Source organism: Populus nigra, chromosome 3 (genome assembly GCF_951802175.1).
Source record: "Populus nigra chromosome 3, ddPopNigr1.1, whole genome shotgun sequence".
Classification (NCBI taxonomy): domain Eukaryota; kingdom Viridiplantae; phylum Streptophyta; class Magnoliopsida; order Malpighiales; family Salicaceae; genus Populus; species Populus nigra.
This window is the reverse complement of record NC_084854.1, coordinates 14,115,053-14,131,854: the sequence shown is the minus strand read 5'-3', so window position 1 is coordinate 14,131,854 and position 16,802 is coordinate 14,115,053. Positions and strand designations below refer to the sequence as shown.

The 16,802-nt window shown below is 31.7% G+C and overlaps 2 protein-coding genes across 4 annotated transcripts; one reads left to right on the top strand and one right to left on the bottom strand.

Annotated features, from left to right (window-relative positions):
* Positions 1 to 1,694: 1,694 nt before the first annotated feature.
* On the top strand, positions 1,695 to 3,534 carry LOC133688796 (AP-4 complex subunit sigma). Of its 3 annotated transcripts, none has more exons than XM_062108409.1 (5): positions 1,695 to 1,852; positions 2,064 to 2,210; positions 2,492 to 2,578; positions 2,976 to 3,044; positions 3,229 to 3,534. In XM_062108409.1, the coding sequence occupies exons 2-5, from the start codon at positions 2,070 to 2,072 to the stop codon at positions 3,361 to 3,363; spliced, it is 432 nt and encodes a 143-aa protein (XP_061964393.1). In that variant the 5' UTR covers positions 1,695 to 1,852; positions 2,064 to 2,069; the 3' UTR covers positions 3,364 to 3,534. The 3 variants fall into 3 exon arrangements, with proteins under 3 accessions (XP_061964393.1, XP_061964394.1, XP_061964395.1); XM_062108410.1 differs by having other exon boundaries at positions 1,732 to 1,852; positions 2,067 to 2,210; XM_062108411.1 differs by having other exon boundaries at positions 1,734 to 1,852; positions 1,994 to 2,210.
* Positions 3,535 to 5,438: 1,904 nt separating this feature from the next.
* LOC133687956 (protein arginine N-methyltransferase 1.1) lies at positions 5,439 to 9,436 on the bottom strand. The gene is made up of 9 exons (XM_062107313.1): positions 9,026 to 9,436; positions 8,829 to 8,839; positions 8,191 to 8,346; positions 8,039 to 8,102; positions 7,787 to 7,929; positions 7,007 to 7,094; positions 6,644 to 6,759; positions 6,355 to 6,505; positions 5,439 to 5,939 (listed from the first exon to the last, which is right to left on the bottom strand). The coding sequence occupies exons 1-9, from the start codon at positions 9,270 to 9,272 to the stop codon at positions 5,734 to 5,736; spliced, it is 1,182 nt and encodes a 393-aa protein (XP_061963297.1). The 5' UTR covers positions 9,273 to 9,436; the 3' UTR covers positions 5,439 to 5,733.
* Positions 9,437 to 16,802: the final 7,366 nt, after the last annotated feature.

Here is a 16,802-nt window from a genome sequence, read left to right as displayed (position 1 = left end):
TGTTAATAAAAAAAATTATAAAGCTAAATTCTCTACCAACATAATATTAAAAGAAAAAACCATCAAAGATAATTTTGGAAGGAAAAAAACCCATGAGAAAAAACGTTGTAGCAATTGACAATGTTTTGTCAGGAAAACTACAATGTTTTTTCCAATAAAATAATATAAAAAATTATTTAGAAAAATATTGTAGCAATCCACAGTGTTTTATGGGAAAAACTATAATGCTTTCCTTATATGATTTAGATTTATTATAATTATAATTTTTAACCAACTCAATATTAAAAAAAATCGACAAAGATAATTTTGGAAAAAATCATAAAAAAATCATATGGGAAAACACTGCAACAATTCACAGTGTTTTAAAGAAAAACAATTACAAAACTAAATTCTTAATTAGCTCAATATTAAAAAAAATCAAAAGAGATAATTTTAGAAAAAATAAAATAACAAAAAAAACACCAAAAAAAGAGGAAAAATCATGTTGGAAACACTGTAGCAATTCACAATGTTTTATGATGAAAGCTACAGTGCTTCCCCACATGATTTACCCTTATTTTAATGACTTGTAATTGTAATTCTCAAACAACTCAATATTAAAAAAATAAAATTGACAAAGATAATCTGGAAAAAATTATAAGAAAAAAAAAACCATGTGGAGAAATACTGTAGCAATCCACAATGTTTTGTAAGGAAAGTTACACTGCCCCACATGATTAAGCTTTATTACAAAGTTAAATTCTAACCAACTCAATATGAAAGAAAAAATCAATGAAGATAATTTTGGAAAAGAATATTATAAAAAAGAAAACACAAAAGAAATTGGAAAAAAAAACCATGTGAGGAAAAACTGTATCAATCCATAGTGTTTTGTGAGGAAAAACTTGTATTTACTTGTAATTGCAATTCTTAACCAGCTTAATATTTAAAAAATAAAATTGACAAAGACAATTTAAAAAAAAAACATAACAAAACAGAAAAAAATCATGTGGGAAAAAACATTATAGCAATCCACAGTAATTTGCAAAGAAAGTTACAGTGCTTTCCTTACATATTGTAACTGTAATTTTTAACCAGCTCAATATTAAAAAATAAAATTAAAAAAGATCATTTCGAAGAAAATAAAAAAACCATGCGGAGAAATATTGTAGCAATCAACAATGTTTTAAATAAAAAATATTACAAAACTAAATTCTTAATACGCTCAATATTAAAAAAATCAACAAATATAAATTTGAAAAATAAAAAAATAAAGTAGAAAAACTATATGGGAAAACACCGCAGCAATCCACGGTATTTTAAAGAAAAAAATTACAAAGCAAAATTTTTAACTAGCTCAATATTAAAAAATCAACAAATATAATTTTGAAAAGTTAAAAAATAAAATAGAAAAACTATGTGATAAAACACCACAGCAATTTACAGTATTTTAAAGAAAAAAATTGCAAAGCAAAATTTTTAACCAGTTCAATATTTAAAAAGTAAAATTAATAAAAAAAAAAAGCAAACAGAGGAAAGTTGAAATTAAAAAAAAAAAAGGAAAGTTGAAAAAAAAAAGGGGGAATGGAATGTTGCAATCTACGGTGATTTGGTGTGGGAAACAGTAATTTTCCAACGCTATTTAGATTTAGAGTATTGTTAAAGTAATTAGGGATACAATTGGTTAAAACCATTAAGTTTTAACGAATTGAGAAAATATATTTATCACAAGACCGGAATCATTCATTTTTATTTTTTTAACTCGTCCCCGTCCCCGTCCCCGTCCCCGTCCCCGTCCCTCACCATATTTGTTGCAGCGCTCTCTCTCTCTCTCTCTAGAAATCACTCTTGTCGTCATCACCTCCATCACCAGGTACCTCTCTCTCTCCTTCATCTTGGATCTAAAAGATCCTGTTATTGTTGTTTAAATTTTTTTGATAAAAAAATTCGATATGATTGTGTCTGAATTCAACTGCTATTAATTGGTTTGGTTCGGTTCAATTTTGGTTTAAAGAAGAAAATGGGATTGTGTCTGAATTCAACTGCTATTAATTGGTTTGGTTCGGTTCAATTTTGGTTTAAAGAAGAAAATGGGGATAAGATTCATATTAATGGTGAACAAGCAAGGACAAACTCGTTTAGCTCAATACTATGAATGGCTCACTCTCGAAGAACGCCGTGCCCTTGAAGGAGAAATTGTTCGCAAATGCCTTGCTCGCAACGACCAACAGGTTTTTTTTTTTCCTTTCATTTTTATGATTATGATTACTGGAAAGAATGAAGTGGATTAATTTTTGTTTGGAGTAAGTACCATCCATCCATCTATGTTACTTTCTGTTTGGAAAAAACTTTGGGTTTCCTTTGAAATTTTAATGAACGTCATCTGATCTGAGAGTTGTGTTGTTGTTGTTAATGAAAACTAACAAATAATTATGTTACTATATATGATTATAGTTATATTAACATTTGAAACACACTCTCATGTTTTCTTTCATCCTTTGCTTGATAACAGTGTTCCTTTGTAGAGCATCGCAACTACAAAATTGTATACCGACGCTACGCATCATTGTTTTTCTTGGTGGGAGTTGACAATGATGAAGTAAGTTTTATCTTTTCAACTATATAATACTCAATTTTAGTGTCAGTGTGAGTAATACCCATAACAATACTCAATTTTATTTGTTTATTTATTATTTATTATTTTGTGCCTTTCAAGCCAACAGTACTTATTAGTTTTATGCTTCAATTGCTCAAGTCTGGAATCACTAATATTCAGCAGCATTTCTATTCTATGCCGTTACATGAGTTATCTTCTTGATATCCTTTGACATGGCTATAGATGGTCAAGAACAATGTCAATATTGGAGGAAATGGATAGGAGGATTTACAAACTGAGCAGCTCTTAGAGTTTTCTGATGCCTGCTCGCTATTAACGTAATCACTATCTTCACCTTACTCTCTTTTTAGTTAATATTCTTTGTTTCTGGCAATTGCAGAATGAGCTTGCGATTTTGGAATTCATACATCTCTTAGTTGAAACCATGGACCGTCATTTTGGCAATGTGGTAAGTCCTCTAATGCTAAGGATGAGGGGTTTTTTTTTTTTTTTTCTTCACGTCTCCTTTGAGAATGTAGGATGAACTAATCTTTGTCCTGCCTTCAATGTCGCCAAAGTTGTCTCTTGGTTTTCCTTCATTACCCTCGCATGGAAGTTAACTTTTGTTTTTAACTTGTTTCTCTTATCACCAGTGTGAGCTAGACATCATGTTCCATTTAGAAAAAGCTCATTTCATGCTGGAAGAGATGGTCATGAATGGTTGCATTGTTGAGACAAGCAAGTCTAACATTCTGAGCCCAATACAACTGATGGACAAAACATCATAAATGATTGATTAGGCACAATCGTTCTCACTTGGACTTGTGACGAGTTAGTATTTTTTGTTTATCTTGCTGTGTATTGTAAAATAAGCTCGATCTGAGACATTTTCCCTGTATAAAACTCTGTTGTTGTCAGCACAATTTATTTTTAATACCTTAATCACTCTTTCAACACAAGTTCGTAAACCTTACCAATATGTTTCACTTGCCTCAATCATGACCACTATTACCCCCACAACCCTGGGATATATATTAATGTTGGAGCAAAGATGGATCCTCCAACAGCTTGCACCTATTGCTCTCATTAGCGCGCTTGCTTGCTTCATCCCTGTTCTAATCTGGAGACTTCCAAGTTGAAGTGGATTTTGAAAGTTGGAGTATCATCATGCAACATGTAATTTGCTAAGAAAATGTAGTTTTATTTCAAGAGTTGAGAACAAATCGCCTAATCTTTTACAGAACAAACGTTTCGTGGCTAGCTACCAATGGGTTTTTCTTTCCATGGATTTTTCGATTAGAAAATCTGACAGATCAAATGGCTGCAGGCCTGTCATCCTTTCTCGGATCGCTCACTGCTGCAGGTCTCCCGTGGAATGTTAGGGTATTTACAGAATCTCTTGCATTTTCACGGTCCATGTCGATGGGGTTTTGGAGGGTTTGAACAAGAAGCTGGATAACAGCTCCTCCTGCCAAACCATGGCGACAATAAAAGGTGTCATGGGAGCAGATAAAGCTCTCTTGTAAAGTTCGATAAAATTTGCTGGAGCAGGAGGGAGTATGTCAGGGGTTATCTCTGTGGGTGTTGTTGAGCACAATTCCAGTAGAAGGAGAGAGAATTCCAGCTCCAAAACCATAATTTATTGTTGTTGTCGTTGACACAGCATTCCGTTCTGCTTCCACAACGCAAGAGTAGCTAGTTCCGTGATCTCTAAGCCTACTCCACCTGCTAATTATAGCTTGTGATCTTGAGAATCACGACACAGTGACATTGATACCAGTAAAAGCTTTACAGTAAGTAGTCATTCCTGTTCATATTCATCTATATCCTAGTCAGAGCAACATGCAACATCATTATCATGAAGTCAGCTTGTTGATTAGTCCTAGTTTTGCTGGATATCAGTCCTTCAGAGCCAGAGGTCGATTCATCAAAACGGCCGGAATATTACTTGATTTGACAGAAGAAATACTTGATTGACACAGATATAAAAGGGCAAGCGAGAAAACATAACCTACCAGAGATAATCCAAGCGTTCCGCTTGAAGGTAGTGGCATTCCATATACAGTGTAGCCCAGAATGTTTGCAGCTAAGGCATCCATTATATCCACCTTGTAATTCTTTAGATCTTCCATTGTTAGAATCCCGCCAGCCTCTCTCACATCTTCACTAACTTTTCACCAACAGTGCCATTATGAAAAGCTTGTGGGCCTTGTTCTGCAACTGCCTCCAGGCTTTAGGCTAGCTCCAAATTACAGCATTTATCGCCCGCTTTTAACAACTTGGCATTCGGAGCGAACACTTGTCGCAAGTCAGGATCATTCGTGATTTTCTTGACACTTTCAGCAATGGAAAATGCAGGATAAGAAGCAACAACAAAACCATCCGTCAAGTTTTATGGCAGGTTGGAAAAGAGTCCTCCAAGTCAAACGCCGATCTTACGATTAAGATAACCCAGTGATCTAATATTTAATTATCACTTATATAATTATTATATAAATTTTTTTATATAAATACATGATTTTTCTTTTGAAATTCTTATATGAAGCAGTTGAGTATATATATTATCTCACAAACACTTATATATTAACTCTAAATATTACTAATACATCAATTTATAAAAATAGATATTTTCTTATATATATAAAAATTATAAATATATATTAATATCAACAACTCTAATTAATATCATGTTTTAATAAAATATTGACTAAAAATATTTAAAAATAATATTTCAATACAATAAAAATCTTATAATTATAATAATTTTATAATTTTTTTGATAAAACATTTTTGTTCAGAACATGGGTGGCACTTAAACAAGATAATGCAAGGATATTGTTTGCATGGCTTTGAGGGAAATAAATAAAGCAAAGGGACAAAGGCCCAAGCTGAATAAGCTGAAGCCACTTATCAGTAAGAGAATCATCACGTTAATATTACAGCTACGGTTGTAAAGATTTTGGAAATCAAAATTTGAAAAATCCACTACTACTTCAAACAAGTGACATTTTATGGAAACCAATCACATTGCCCTCATTCTTGGAAAATAACTAAAATACATGCTTGTTTCGGAAGACATCCCACTAACAAGGAAGCAGTTTGAGCATCATCAATCTCTGCCCAGTGACACTTGCAATCTGAAGAGCCATTCATGCAACTCATCGCATTTTATAATGTTGAGTTCTTGAGGCCACACAGCGTCGGCCATTCAATGAATAGTTGATCGTTATATCAATGTCACGAGGATTCTTCTTGTTTGGTGCGACAGTCATGCTCCCAATTAGTGCCTCCCCTTGACAAATGGTTAGCACATCTTCTAGGTATAGGACTGTCTGTTTCCAATGTGTAGCTCGTGATCTTGGCCCTGCATCATTTTCCAAATTCATCAGAAAGGCTAACTAGGCATTTCACTAGACTGTTAAAATGTACCCCAACTGGCCTCCCCTTCACATAGGAACAATCTGAAAACTATTTTTTGTTTTTAATTGATGCGTACATGCGACTGAGAACATAAAAATGCAGGTTGTGATTTTGATTTCATGTTTATTTTATGATTTCGCTTAGAACACCCTCTAAGACACTGAAAAGGAGTACTCCTGCCTCACTGTTAGAGCTAGTTACTTTCTAGTCTAACAAATATAATATTCCCATAATCAAGTCATGGAATTTAAAGTGTTAAAGACACTCAACCCACTTGATTCGCTGTATGTATTAAAACAAAACTTTACACTGGAAGATATGGAAAATATAACTGAAGAGTGCAAAGTAGAAAGTTAGACCTGTAGAGAATCCCATCAACTTGTGACACTTTGTAAATGATACATCAAAGTAGGCTACTAATGCATGGATGTAATCATCACGTTCTGCTACAAGCTTAAAAGGAACTGTGAAGGAAGTATCCCCAGAAACCATTTTAGAGATGTCCATTGTCTGAAATGATAAAAGGCAAAAAAGAATAAAAACATCAGCCAAGTAAAGACAGTGACAGAAAGCAAACTGGAGAAATGTGGATGACCAAATGCAAACGCACACACAAATGCTTTGTATGCATATGCAAGCATATCCAACCTTGAGCAGCTGGCAATTTGTAACAATTTGATTCTGATCTACAGTGTCAACAAGAGGTTCCCCCATGGCCTGCTTCTTGATGCAGGTCATATCAAAGCCATAGACATTATTCCAAACTGGAGCAAGCATGCAAGCCAAGGCAACAAAACAGATATAAGAACTATTAAAATGCCACCCCCTAAAGCATTTAGAGTTGGAAAACAAATTCAAATAGCACATGAAACCACACATGCAACTAATGTGAGTGAAATTCCCTACAGCTACCTACTACTGGAGTCTGGCTGTGCTGCCAAATTCCACACATTTGATGGATCCACATGAAAATGATTCTCATCTACATATGACACCAAACAATAGACTTACACTCAATCTTATCTTCTTTGTATTCAGCATCCTCAATGGCTGTCAAATAGAGAGAAGCTTTGTCTGGCAGCACAATTCCGTCATTGACCTGGAGTCAAGCAAAGAATAGAGTAAAAAAGGCTGACATTATTGATTTAGCAAAGTTTTTCAGCATCACCAATGATGATCCCATGGAGTATAATAATAGCTAACAGAAGAACTTTCAATTACTAAACAAGTATAGTAGTTCCAGACTCATGAATGACCTAAATGTTGGTTGGCATTTTTCCCCCTTCCTTCCAAAGGGGCACACGTCCAGTTGACCTAAAGCCAAAGAGCTTGGTGACTTTAATTTCTGTTAATGTTATAATACCAGCACACACCATTATCCCAAGAAAGCTCTATTCTTATCCAAGAGACTTTCATTCCAAAATATTCCCTGGTCTGTAAATTTTATGTGAATAGCATGAACAAAACCCTTCAATCCAGAAGGAAATTCCTTGCATGCCAATGAACAGTTCCCTCAGAATTAAATAAAATTTTCAAACTTGTATGAAATCCCAATCAAGAACCTAGAGAGAAAAACCAAACAGGCATAGCCAACTAACCCGTCAAAGTCAAATCTAATATGATGGTTTTCTTAGATTCCTGTGGCATTCATGTGCCTCCAGGGTTCTGAAACTTATAGATTTGACTTTGACAGGTTAGTCAGCTATGCCTGTTTGATTTATCTCTCTAGGTATAAACATTTATCAAAGAACAAGCTATAAATTTGCAAAGAGAAATGTAATTGCAACTTACAAGCCATTTATCACGTGCGTACAGGACTGAGTCTAACATGTTCTCAAACAACAGAAAATATCCCATCCACTCTGAAATAATTATGTCCACTTTAGCAACTGGTAGCTCAATATCTTCGATCTTTCCCTTCAAAACTGTTATAACTATGACATTGAAACACAAGTAAGCAGTGAGAAGTGAGACTTGGCATTTGAGGCAACAGAGAGAGATAAAAAAAAAAATTACTGGAACACGCAAAGAGAATAGAATTACCATTGGAAAATCCATTTGACTCAACAATCTCTTTGGCCATGTTAGCAATATGAGAGCACTCGACCTGGAAATAGAAACATTGGCAAACCAATTTTTAGCATATATAAACTCCACTTGGTGGGTGCAGGATGGGAAAGGGGAGGAAGGCATACCGCATAGACATGGGCGGCCCCAGCTTTGGCACAAAACAATGACAAAATTCCAGTCCCAGCACCAACATCAAGTACTACTTTATCCTTAAATAAAAATTTATTCTGAAAAATAACGTTTTGGTATGTTTTAGTTCTCACTCCATCCTTCAGCATTTCCTGCAGTGTAAGGATGGGCAAGGAAACATCAACAGCTGGCTTAGTTTAAGCATTGATACACAATCAACTCCACAATTTGTTTTAGAAATCCAGATCTCAAGATATATAAAAAATCATACAAGAAAAATTTGATCTCAGCTGAAAATGATGAAATAATATAGATTACACAAAGTCAAAACAATAAACCTACGGACACAAAATGGTAAAGCAATAAAATATCAATTGATAAAATGCAGAGCATTACTCGGAAACAAATCAAGTATATCACATAATAACAAGTGCTGATTCAAAAGGGGCTTTTGTGAGGTAAATAAAACAAAAAAATGTGGCAGCACTTTTGAGTTACAAAAGCTTCTGAATCATCACTTATAATGCACAAACAAGATATAATCAAAACTAAAACCCAACAAATAAATATATAAAAAAACACCAAGTTAGGAAACCCAGTAAAAAGCTGAATTGAATCCGGCTACGACACTTACTTCATGAATACCTGCAAAAACACAAACAAAAAAAAGGTTAAGACAGATACAAAAAACTTTCTATGCCAGAGTACCATTCATTAGGAGTCTAAAACTTCTGTTCAAGTCAACTGAACCTAGTATACTATTACCAAAGGAAAAAAAAAACAAGAGAAGATTTAAATAAATAAAGTAAAGCGAATCAAGGAGAGTACTACCAAAGTGAGAGTATGAATCGAAGTAATAATCGGCGCTGGTTTTATCATCATCGCCGCCGTCAACAAAGGGGGCGTTCGGGTCAGACATAGTTACGTCATCCATAGCAATGGCTTTTTCAGTGGCTACAATAGAGTCATCGAGATTGATGTTCTCTTCTTCTTCGTCGTCGTCGAAGCAGACTTTGGTGGCCTGGTGCTGCGTGTTGTTGAGGCTCGTTGAGGTCTGATTGTTCTTCCGACGGCCCATTTTTTTAATTTTCTTTTTTCCTTTTAGGGTTTTACTTACTACTTGACAAGAGGAGGGAGGGAGGGAGGGAGGGAGGGAATTTTATTAGGGTTTTGTTCAGTTGAAATAACGGAAGGGTTATGGGAGTTTGATTTCCTATTTGTTTGCGAGCTTATGAAATACAATGAGACTGTATTTCGTATTTCGTGCTCTTCGATGTTCCCTGATTTTCATTTAGACACGCGCGTTGGATCAAAAAATGTTTAAGGTAAATTAAATATTTAAGTGAGAAAGAATTACCTGCTAAAGTTATTAAATTTGATTTTAGAGTGTTAATTTTGAAATCGATTAGTTTAACTTTTTGTTTAGATTAGGTTCAAAATTAATGTGTGCAGGAATTGTTTTATATAATTCAATTGATTTCACAAGTTAAAGATAATTTTGATAATAAAAATATGATTTTGTTTCTAAAAAAAATTCAAAATAATATTTTTTAAAAATATTAAGATAACAGCATATTATATCAATTCGAGTTTCGCGGTTTAACCTATCAAACTTATGACTAGAATAATGAACTCTACTAAGTTTAACAACTTTACTTTTAAAAAAAAGAATATTTGTTACTTAATAATATTATAACAAAAATTAACATTTATAAAACTGAGCATTAATCAAATGTTGTGATATTTATTTGAGATTATAATAATCTAAAAAAAACCAAAATAAATTTTAAAGGTCGATTTAAAATGAACCAAATGTTTGAATGATAAAAAAGACACAAATAAAAAAAAAAGCCAGCATGTGGCCTTTGTGATCCAACATTCCTAGGCCTTTAACAAAAAGCCAAAATAAAGGTCACTTCTTGATTGCACCTATTTGTATCTATTTAGTGATCAGTCTGCTAATTTATTTGATCTTACTTGGTCTTTCTTTTCTATTTGTTTCTCCTAGTTTGACCTATCCATCACTTGGTTCTTACTAGAGAAGAGACTTTGCCTAGGGAGTTGCCTACCCTATCTCTTTCACGTAAATTGAAAGCCAGACATAGAACTCCGTTAACAAGATCAACTACTTCTTTATCTTATTTATGATACTAGCAAATTCAACTGAAACAAATTCCATTTGAGAGCGGCATCCATCCTCGTGGTTATTTCAACAAGAAGATATTCTATATAGCACCGTCTTCTTCCCTCAAACCTGAAAGGGATTGTGAACAAGAAAGGAAGTTAGGCCTTTTCCCTATGCCCAAACCACCAAGACGTTTCATTGCCTAAATAGCAGCATAAACTTCTTACTTTGAGACAGGAGCAATAAGCAAATCAACTTATTGGATTTTAGCCCTTTGTTGTGGGTTATCAACCCACCCTTAGCCTTAAGATCAGATGACTCGTTGTCTACTCTTTGCTTTTAAAAACGAGTAACTTGTCACCTATCGAGATGGTGTACTTGATTTTTATATGATTTTTACATATTATTACTTTTAATTTTATTCTAGTTTATCTTAAATATTTATATTTTATATAGTTTTTATTTATTTATTTTTATATGTAGAAATAAATAAATCCATGGATTCATGGGCTTTGAAGTGAAAATTCAACATCAATCCTTGAGTTCTAACTAAACATTAGCCCTACTTGGATTAAAGCTTACGATATCGAAGAAGCTCATTTAAAAACTAATTAAATGATAAAATCTACCTTGAAGAGGTCTGATTGACTTGTGTAAATGTTTTGAAAAAGAAAGGAATGAGGAAAGTGAAATTTATTAATGTAAGAAAAAGGAAATTTTCTTGTAAGAAATTTCAAAAGAATATGTAAATCAAGCATAACTTTCTCTGTAAATATCCAAATTAAGTCATCTTGGTGTAAAAAAAAGCTAAAAGGAATATCTATAACTTTTAATTCTTATGAATATCTCAAAATAAATCCATCTGGTATAAAAAATAGAGCTAGAAGTTAGAGGTTAAAATCTGCTAGTTTTGGGGAAAAAATTAGAAAACAAATAAAAGAAAATTTTGGACCAAAAAAAGAGAAAAGGTAGAGAAATAGATCATGGCCAAACTAATAAAATAAGGTTCTTTTTACCATTAAAAGAAAGGGAAAACAAGAAAGAGAGAACTAGAAGAACTCAGATGTTATAGTGGAATGCTTTTTTAACCGATTTCAAGCAAAAAAAAATTATTTTTCATCTTAATTTTCCTTTGATGTATTCCAATAAGAACATGATTTATTTTCATATTCATTATGAATTAAATTTTATTTTTTATAAGGCTTTGATGTAGTCTGGTTTTGATTACACAATTTAAATTCCAAGTTATTTAATTTCTAAATTTTTCATGTTAAGTGTTTATTCTTAATCTTATTGTTTATAATTTTCTAGCCAATTATTGTTTAATCTATTGGATTATAATGAAACCAAGAGATAATTTATTATTAAAGGCTTTTAGGACTAACCTTCATTAGTTAAACAAAAGATAGAGATACTTTATCATGATTAATGTGGTTTTAGATTAAGAAAAACCCAAAGCACTTAATGAATCTTCAATTAATTTAAAAATATGTTGAATTATTAGGTGGGGATATTTTTAATATTGTTTAAGAGAAAATATTGAATAATCACGGGATCTTTTAATCATCAACATTAACTTTTGGAATTTTATAACAAGGAATAATAATATTGTATGGGATTAACTAGATAAAATCAAAAGCTCTAAATTTATTTTTTTAATTATCTTTGTAACCTTAAGTTTTATTCTTTGTTCTATTAATTTACTTTTGTCAAATACCTTAGTTTAACTAGCTCCTTATTAGTGTTTGTATATATCAATGTTATAACTCATATGTGTACATCCACAACAAATGAACAACTTTTTGGATTCTTATTAACATGCATATATGAGAATTTATCAAAAAGACCAACACTCCTAGTTGTTTGGCGAATATTGAACTTAGACATTTCTAAGATTTGTTTTTCATTTAAAATTTTAAAAAAATTGACTACTTCTCTTAACATCCAAGATAATGGCTTATATTGAGTAAATACCTTAAACACTAAGAATGAATAACAAAACATTTTAGATTCTTTTGAAAACAAAGATGAATAATTTTGAAAATTTTGAATGTTGAACCAATAGGTCTTTTAATGTGAAATGAAACCCAATGAGCCTTGCAAACTTTTCCCAAAATCTAATGATGTATGAGTGAACAATTTTGATTTCTTTTAGTTGAAAACTAAAAGGAAATAACTAACAATTATTGATGTTATGATAATTTCAAGTTTAAAACTAGAACATGAGGTTATAACATTATCTAAATGTCCAAGAATCATTAATAATGCATGATGGAGCTTGAAGTATGGGTCTCGGTCATATACATGGAAAACATTTTAGACAAAAAATAATTTGACAAGACTAAACTTTGGTGATATATAGGTCTTAAAAAAGACCTATCTTGGTTAGTATAGGCTGACTTTATAGACTAAAAAAGAAAAAGCTAAACTTGAAACATGTCAAACTTAAAATCCCTTTAATTAAAATAAAAAACTATTATAAAATTAAAAATTTAACCAATTATGCCTTTAATGGGATTCATAAAACCTCTATAAGTATGCCAAATTAACAATTTTGGTCCTTAGTCTTTTAGTTGTTTTCAATTGCAACCATCTTTTATTTAATTATACCCTTAGGAAATATATCATGCCTAATAAAACCCAGAAAATTTTTCCCGACCCAATTTAAAGTTGATCTTTGGACTTTTTTCTTTTTTATGTTTTTTAAAAGTATTTTTGTATTTTAAAAAATAAAATGGAGGGGTAAAAACAGGTTATAACAGTTGCTCATTCTTTACATTGCTTATATAGTAAACTTGTAAAGAAAAATAGTGCTTGTGAAAAGTTTTGAAAGATTTTCAAAGTCTAAAAGACTTTATCGGGATTTGAGATTTTGGCCACTTAGAAAGGTGACTTGCTTTATGGTGCAAGAATAACTTATCTAACTGTCATGTTAGTTGAATTGAAATCTCCAAATGTGATTCTTCTTGGTATAGGTTAAATTCTACCACGAGATGATATATTAGATACCATTTTGAACTTTTGGTGATGGTTTGAACTCCACCAACTTGGGATGTACCTCTTGGTACATTTAGTGATGGTTTGAAATCCATCAACTCAGAATCAATATTGTAGCATAAGTTTGAGATCCAATGATTTAGGGTCTAACTCTTAGCACTTCTGGTAATGGTAATCCACCAACACATAATCAGTCTTCTGTTACTGGCTTGAAATCCAATGACTCAAGAACTACCTCTAGGTACTTTTGGTATGGTTTAAAATCCACAAACACGAGATTATTTTCTAGCACTAGTTTGAAATCTAGCGACTTCGGATCAACCTCTTAGCACTTTTAGTGATGGTTTGAAATCCATTTTAAATCCAATAACTCAATGATATCATTTTGAAAGAATATGGTTCTCATTATATATTAAATTCTATTGTAGGATTTTTTTTTAAAAATCAAATTCTTGGTGTTCCTTAATTATAGGGTTAGATCTTTTGATGTAAGATTATGTTAAAATAAACATTGTCAAATCTTAGTTGACTTGGATTCATTGGAGCACTATTGGACTCCACTAAGGGTTATTACCCATAAAATGTTTGCTAAACATTGCATAAATACTAGTATTTTGAGGTTAGATAACATACATGCATTTTACCTTTTTAGAATTTAGCCCTTCCTCCTTTTTAATTCATCTTTTTCGTTGGTGGTAGGGGTTGTTATTTGTGATTTGGCCTCTCATGGTCTCTTTGTCAATCAACCCATTTGAGTTTGCCCATGCAATCATCTGTTTGAATGTTTATAAGTTACACAACTTGGGTTTTTTACAATGATTACTACCTCTTGTGCTTACTGTAAAAAGTTTTTGTTTTGCTGACCATTCAAAAAGGAACAACTACCTTTTTAATCATCATAATCCCATTTGGCCTAATTGTGCCTTCTAATTGTGCTTGTTAGTAGCTCAGATAAACATAGTTTGTAGCATGGTTTTTTTCATCTTTTTTTTCTCTTAGATTTTATGAGGAGTCCTTTGCTCTGGATGATTTTTCTAAAAGTTTAACTATCTTATATTTTGAAGGCAGAAACTATTTTGATGTAAAAATAAAATAATTTTATTTTTATTTTTCTTGCAATTCATAAGGTGGTTTGGGGAATGATGATTTTGGTTTTTCATACAGACTAGATTGAAACTGATGAAAGGATATGGTGAGGTGACGTTATGTTTTGTCTTGGTTTTAGATTTTAAGAGGCTTAAGGAAATGCTTGAGGTTTGTCAAGAAATTTCACCTTTATTTGATCATTTATTTTAACAATATGAATAATAATATATATAATGCTCATGAAGCCATAACTCTTATAAAAAAAGTCATTTACATTTTTTAAGAATGCCATTTATTAGTTCTGATTGATTGCTTGCTTGTTTAAAAAAAGACTTTATATAGACACAAAATGTAGGTTAAGGTTTTGGCTATGAACAAAAAGGGATTCATATGCTCAAAGAGTGTTTGAGAAGTTTACAAATTTAGGATCATCTCATTTTGTTTAACTTTCTTATTGTATTTCTTTGATTTGCCCTTTTCTATTTTCTTGGGGCATACCTTTTATTTTAACTTAGTCATTTTCTTTTAATTTGGGCTTACCTTCTTGTTTGAATTTTTTAGGCATTTTTCCTTTGAATTTTTCATTGCATCTTCATCAAGTTTGTACATTTACAACTCTTATTTTTTTTCAATGCAAACCTATAAAAATCCACTTGTTCTTTCAATTTACAATTAATTAGTTCTTTTTTGATGCTAAAATCATCTTCTTGAACTTTATATTGAAAAGGAATACATCAACATCAATATTGTTGATTATATATTTGTATTATAGCTTAGTAGAGATTTTTCTCTCTTGTCCTTTCTCCTAACTTTTCTCTATTCAGGATTGATTTAACATAAATGAAGTCCAAGAAACATTCTGGATAACACTTTAACTTAGAAACTAAAGTGAGAATTTTTTGACAAAAAATCACTTAAAAAATTTGAGGAAATGACAATATTTCATGTCTAAAAAATTTAAAATGATGTCAAACCATGTATAATAGTGTTTATTAGTTATGCCTTTGTGCCTTAGTTTATAGTGAAACATCATTATGGTTTTTTTTTAAATTGTAATTTTAATTTAATTTAATTTAATTTAATACTATTTTCCTTTTTTCTGTTTGCATTAAGAAGCAAATTATAAAGAGGAATGTGAATGCTTATTTGATTATATTCAAGAGTTTATTTATCAAAGATGGCCTAAAGCAAGCACTGTTTGCACCTGAAAAGATGATAGGGACAATGTTTCAGATGTTTATACATATAATGGGTCAATCCATTTTTTACTTCAATCTAGATTTTGTAGGCGGCTTTAGAAGTATATAGAATAAAGGTCTTAGAAGGTCTTAGGTTTTGAACCAAATTTTATGGTTAAATCCTGAAATAACAAAGTTTTTCTTTGTAACTATATTTTTTTTGTTGAAACGGATTTATGATCCATGATTCATTAAATATCAACATTGAGTGCATTGGGTGTTCATTTAATATAGATGGAAAGTTAAGATTTCTTAAGTAATAGGAAAATGAGAGATTTTAGAAATATTTGCAATTGCTTAACTAAATATCAACATCGAGTGTTACAACTGTCTTCTATTGTTATGGGAAGAAGCTATAGCTTTCTTGATGTGAGGGGTCATTTATGGTATGGTTACAATTAGACAACATTCTTAATTTTTAGTTACCTCTACACAACCATGGTCCTTCTCTAACCATATAAGTGGATTGCCTCTCATTCTATTTCTTTTGTTTTGACTTTTTTCCCTTTTTGTCCTTCTGTCATCTGATTATAACTAACTAGATAGGTGGCCCATGATGTAGCCAAACTTTTTTCAATGCTAAGATAATATTTAGGCGATGATAATCCGAGACAACACGAGTTAAATTTACTAAAACGTAACCTAAAATATGAGACCGAAACAACCTGCAGAAATGAAAAGCAAAACAAAATTGTAAAGTTTAAGGCCTAATAACCTAATGTTAAAGATAAAAACAAAAAAAATCTTCAAAAAAATAATGTCAAAAAATAAAACTTCAGTCAGCTCGAGCTAACTTGACAAACCCACTACCCGTAATATGAGACCGGGATAAAAAAAAAGAATTTCAAAAGAATGGCTTAGTAAAAAAGACCACATTTCAATTAAAAAAACATTAAAAAAACCTAAGCTAACCCAGGTTAACTTTACCAACCCGCTCTCAGAATAACTAAACATAAAGAAAAGTGAACAAGTCATTTAAATCAATGGAAAAAAATCTAAGTCCACATGGGCTAACCCGCCACTCGCGACATAAGATCAGGATAAAAAAAATAGACTTTCAAAAACAAGAACCAAACAAAAAAGACCGAAGTTAAATAAAATATATTGAGACAGAAAATGCAAGTTAACCCAGGTTAGCTTGATCAACTCACCCTCAAAATAA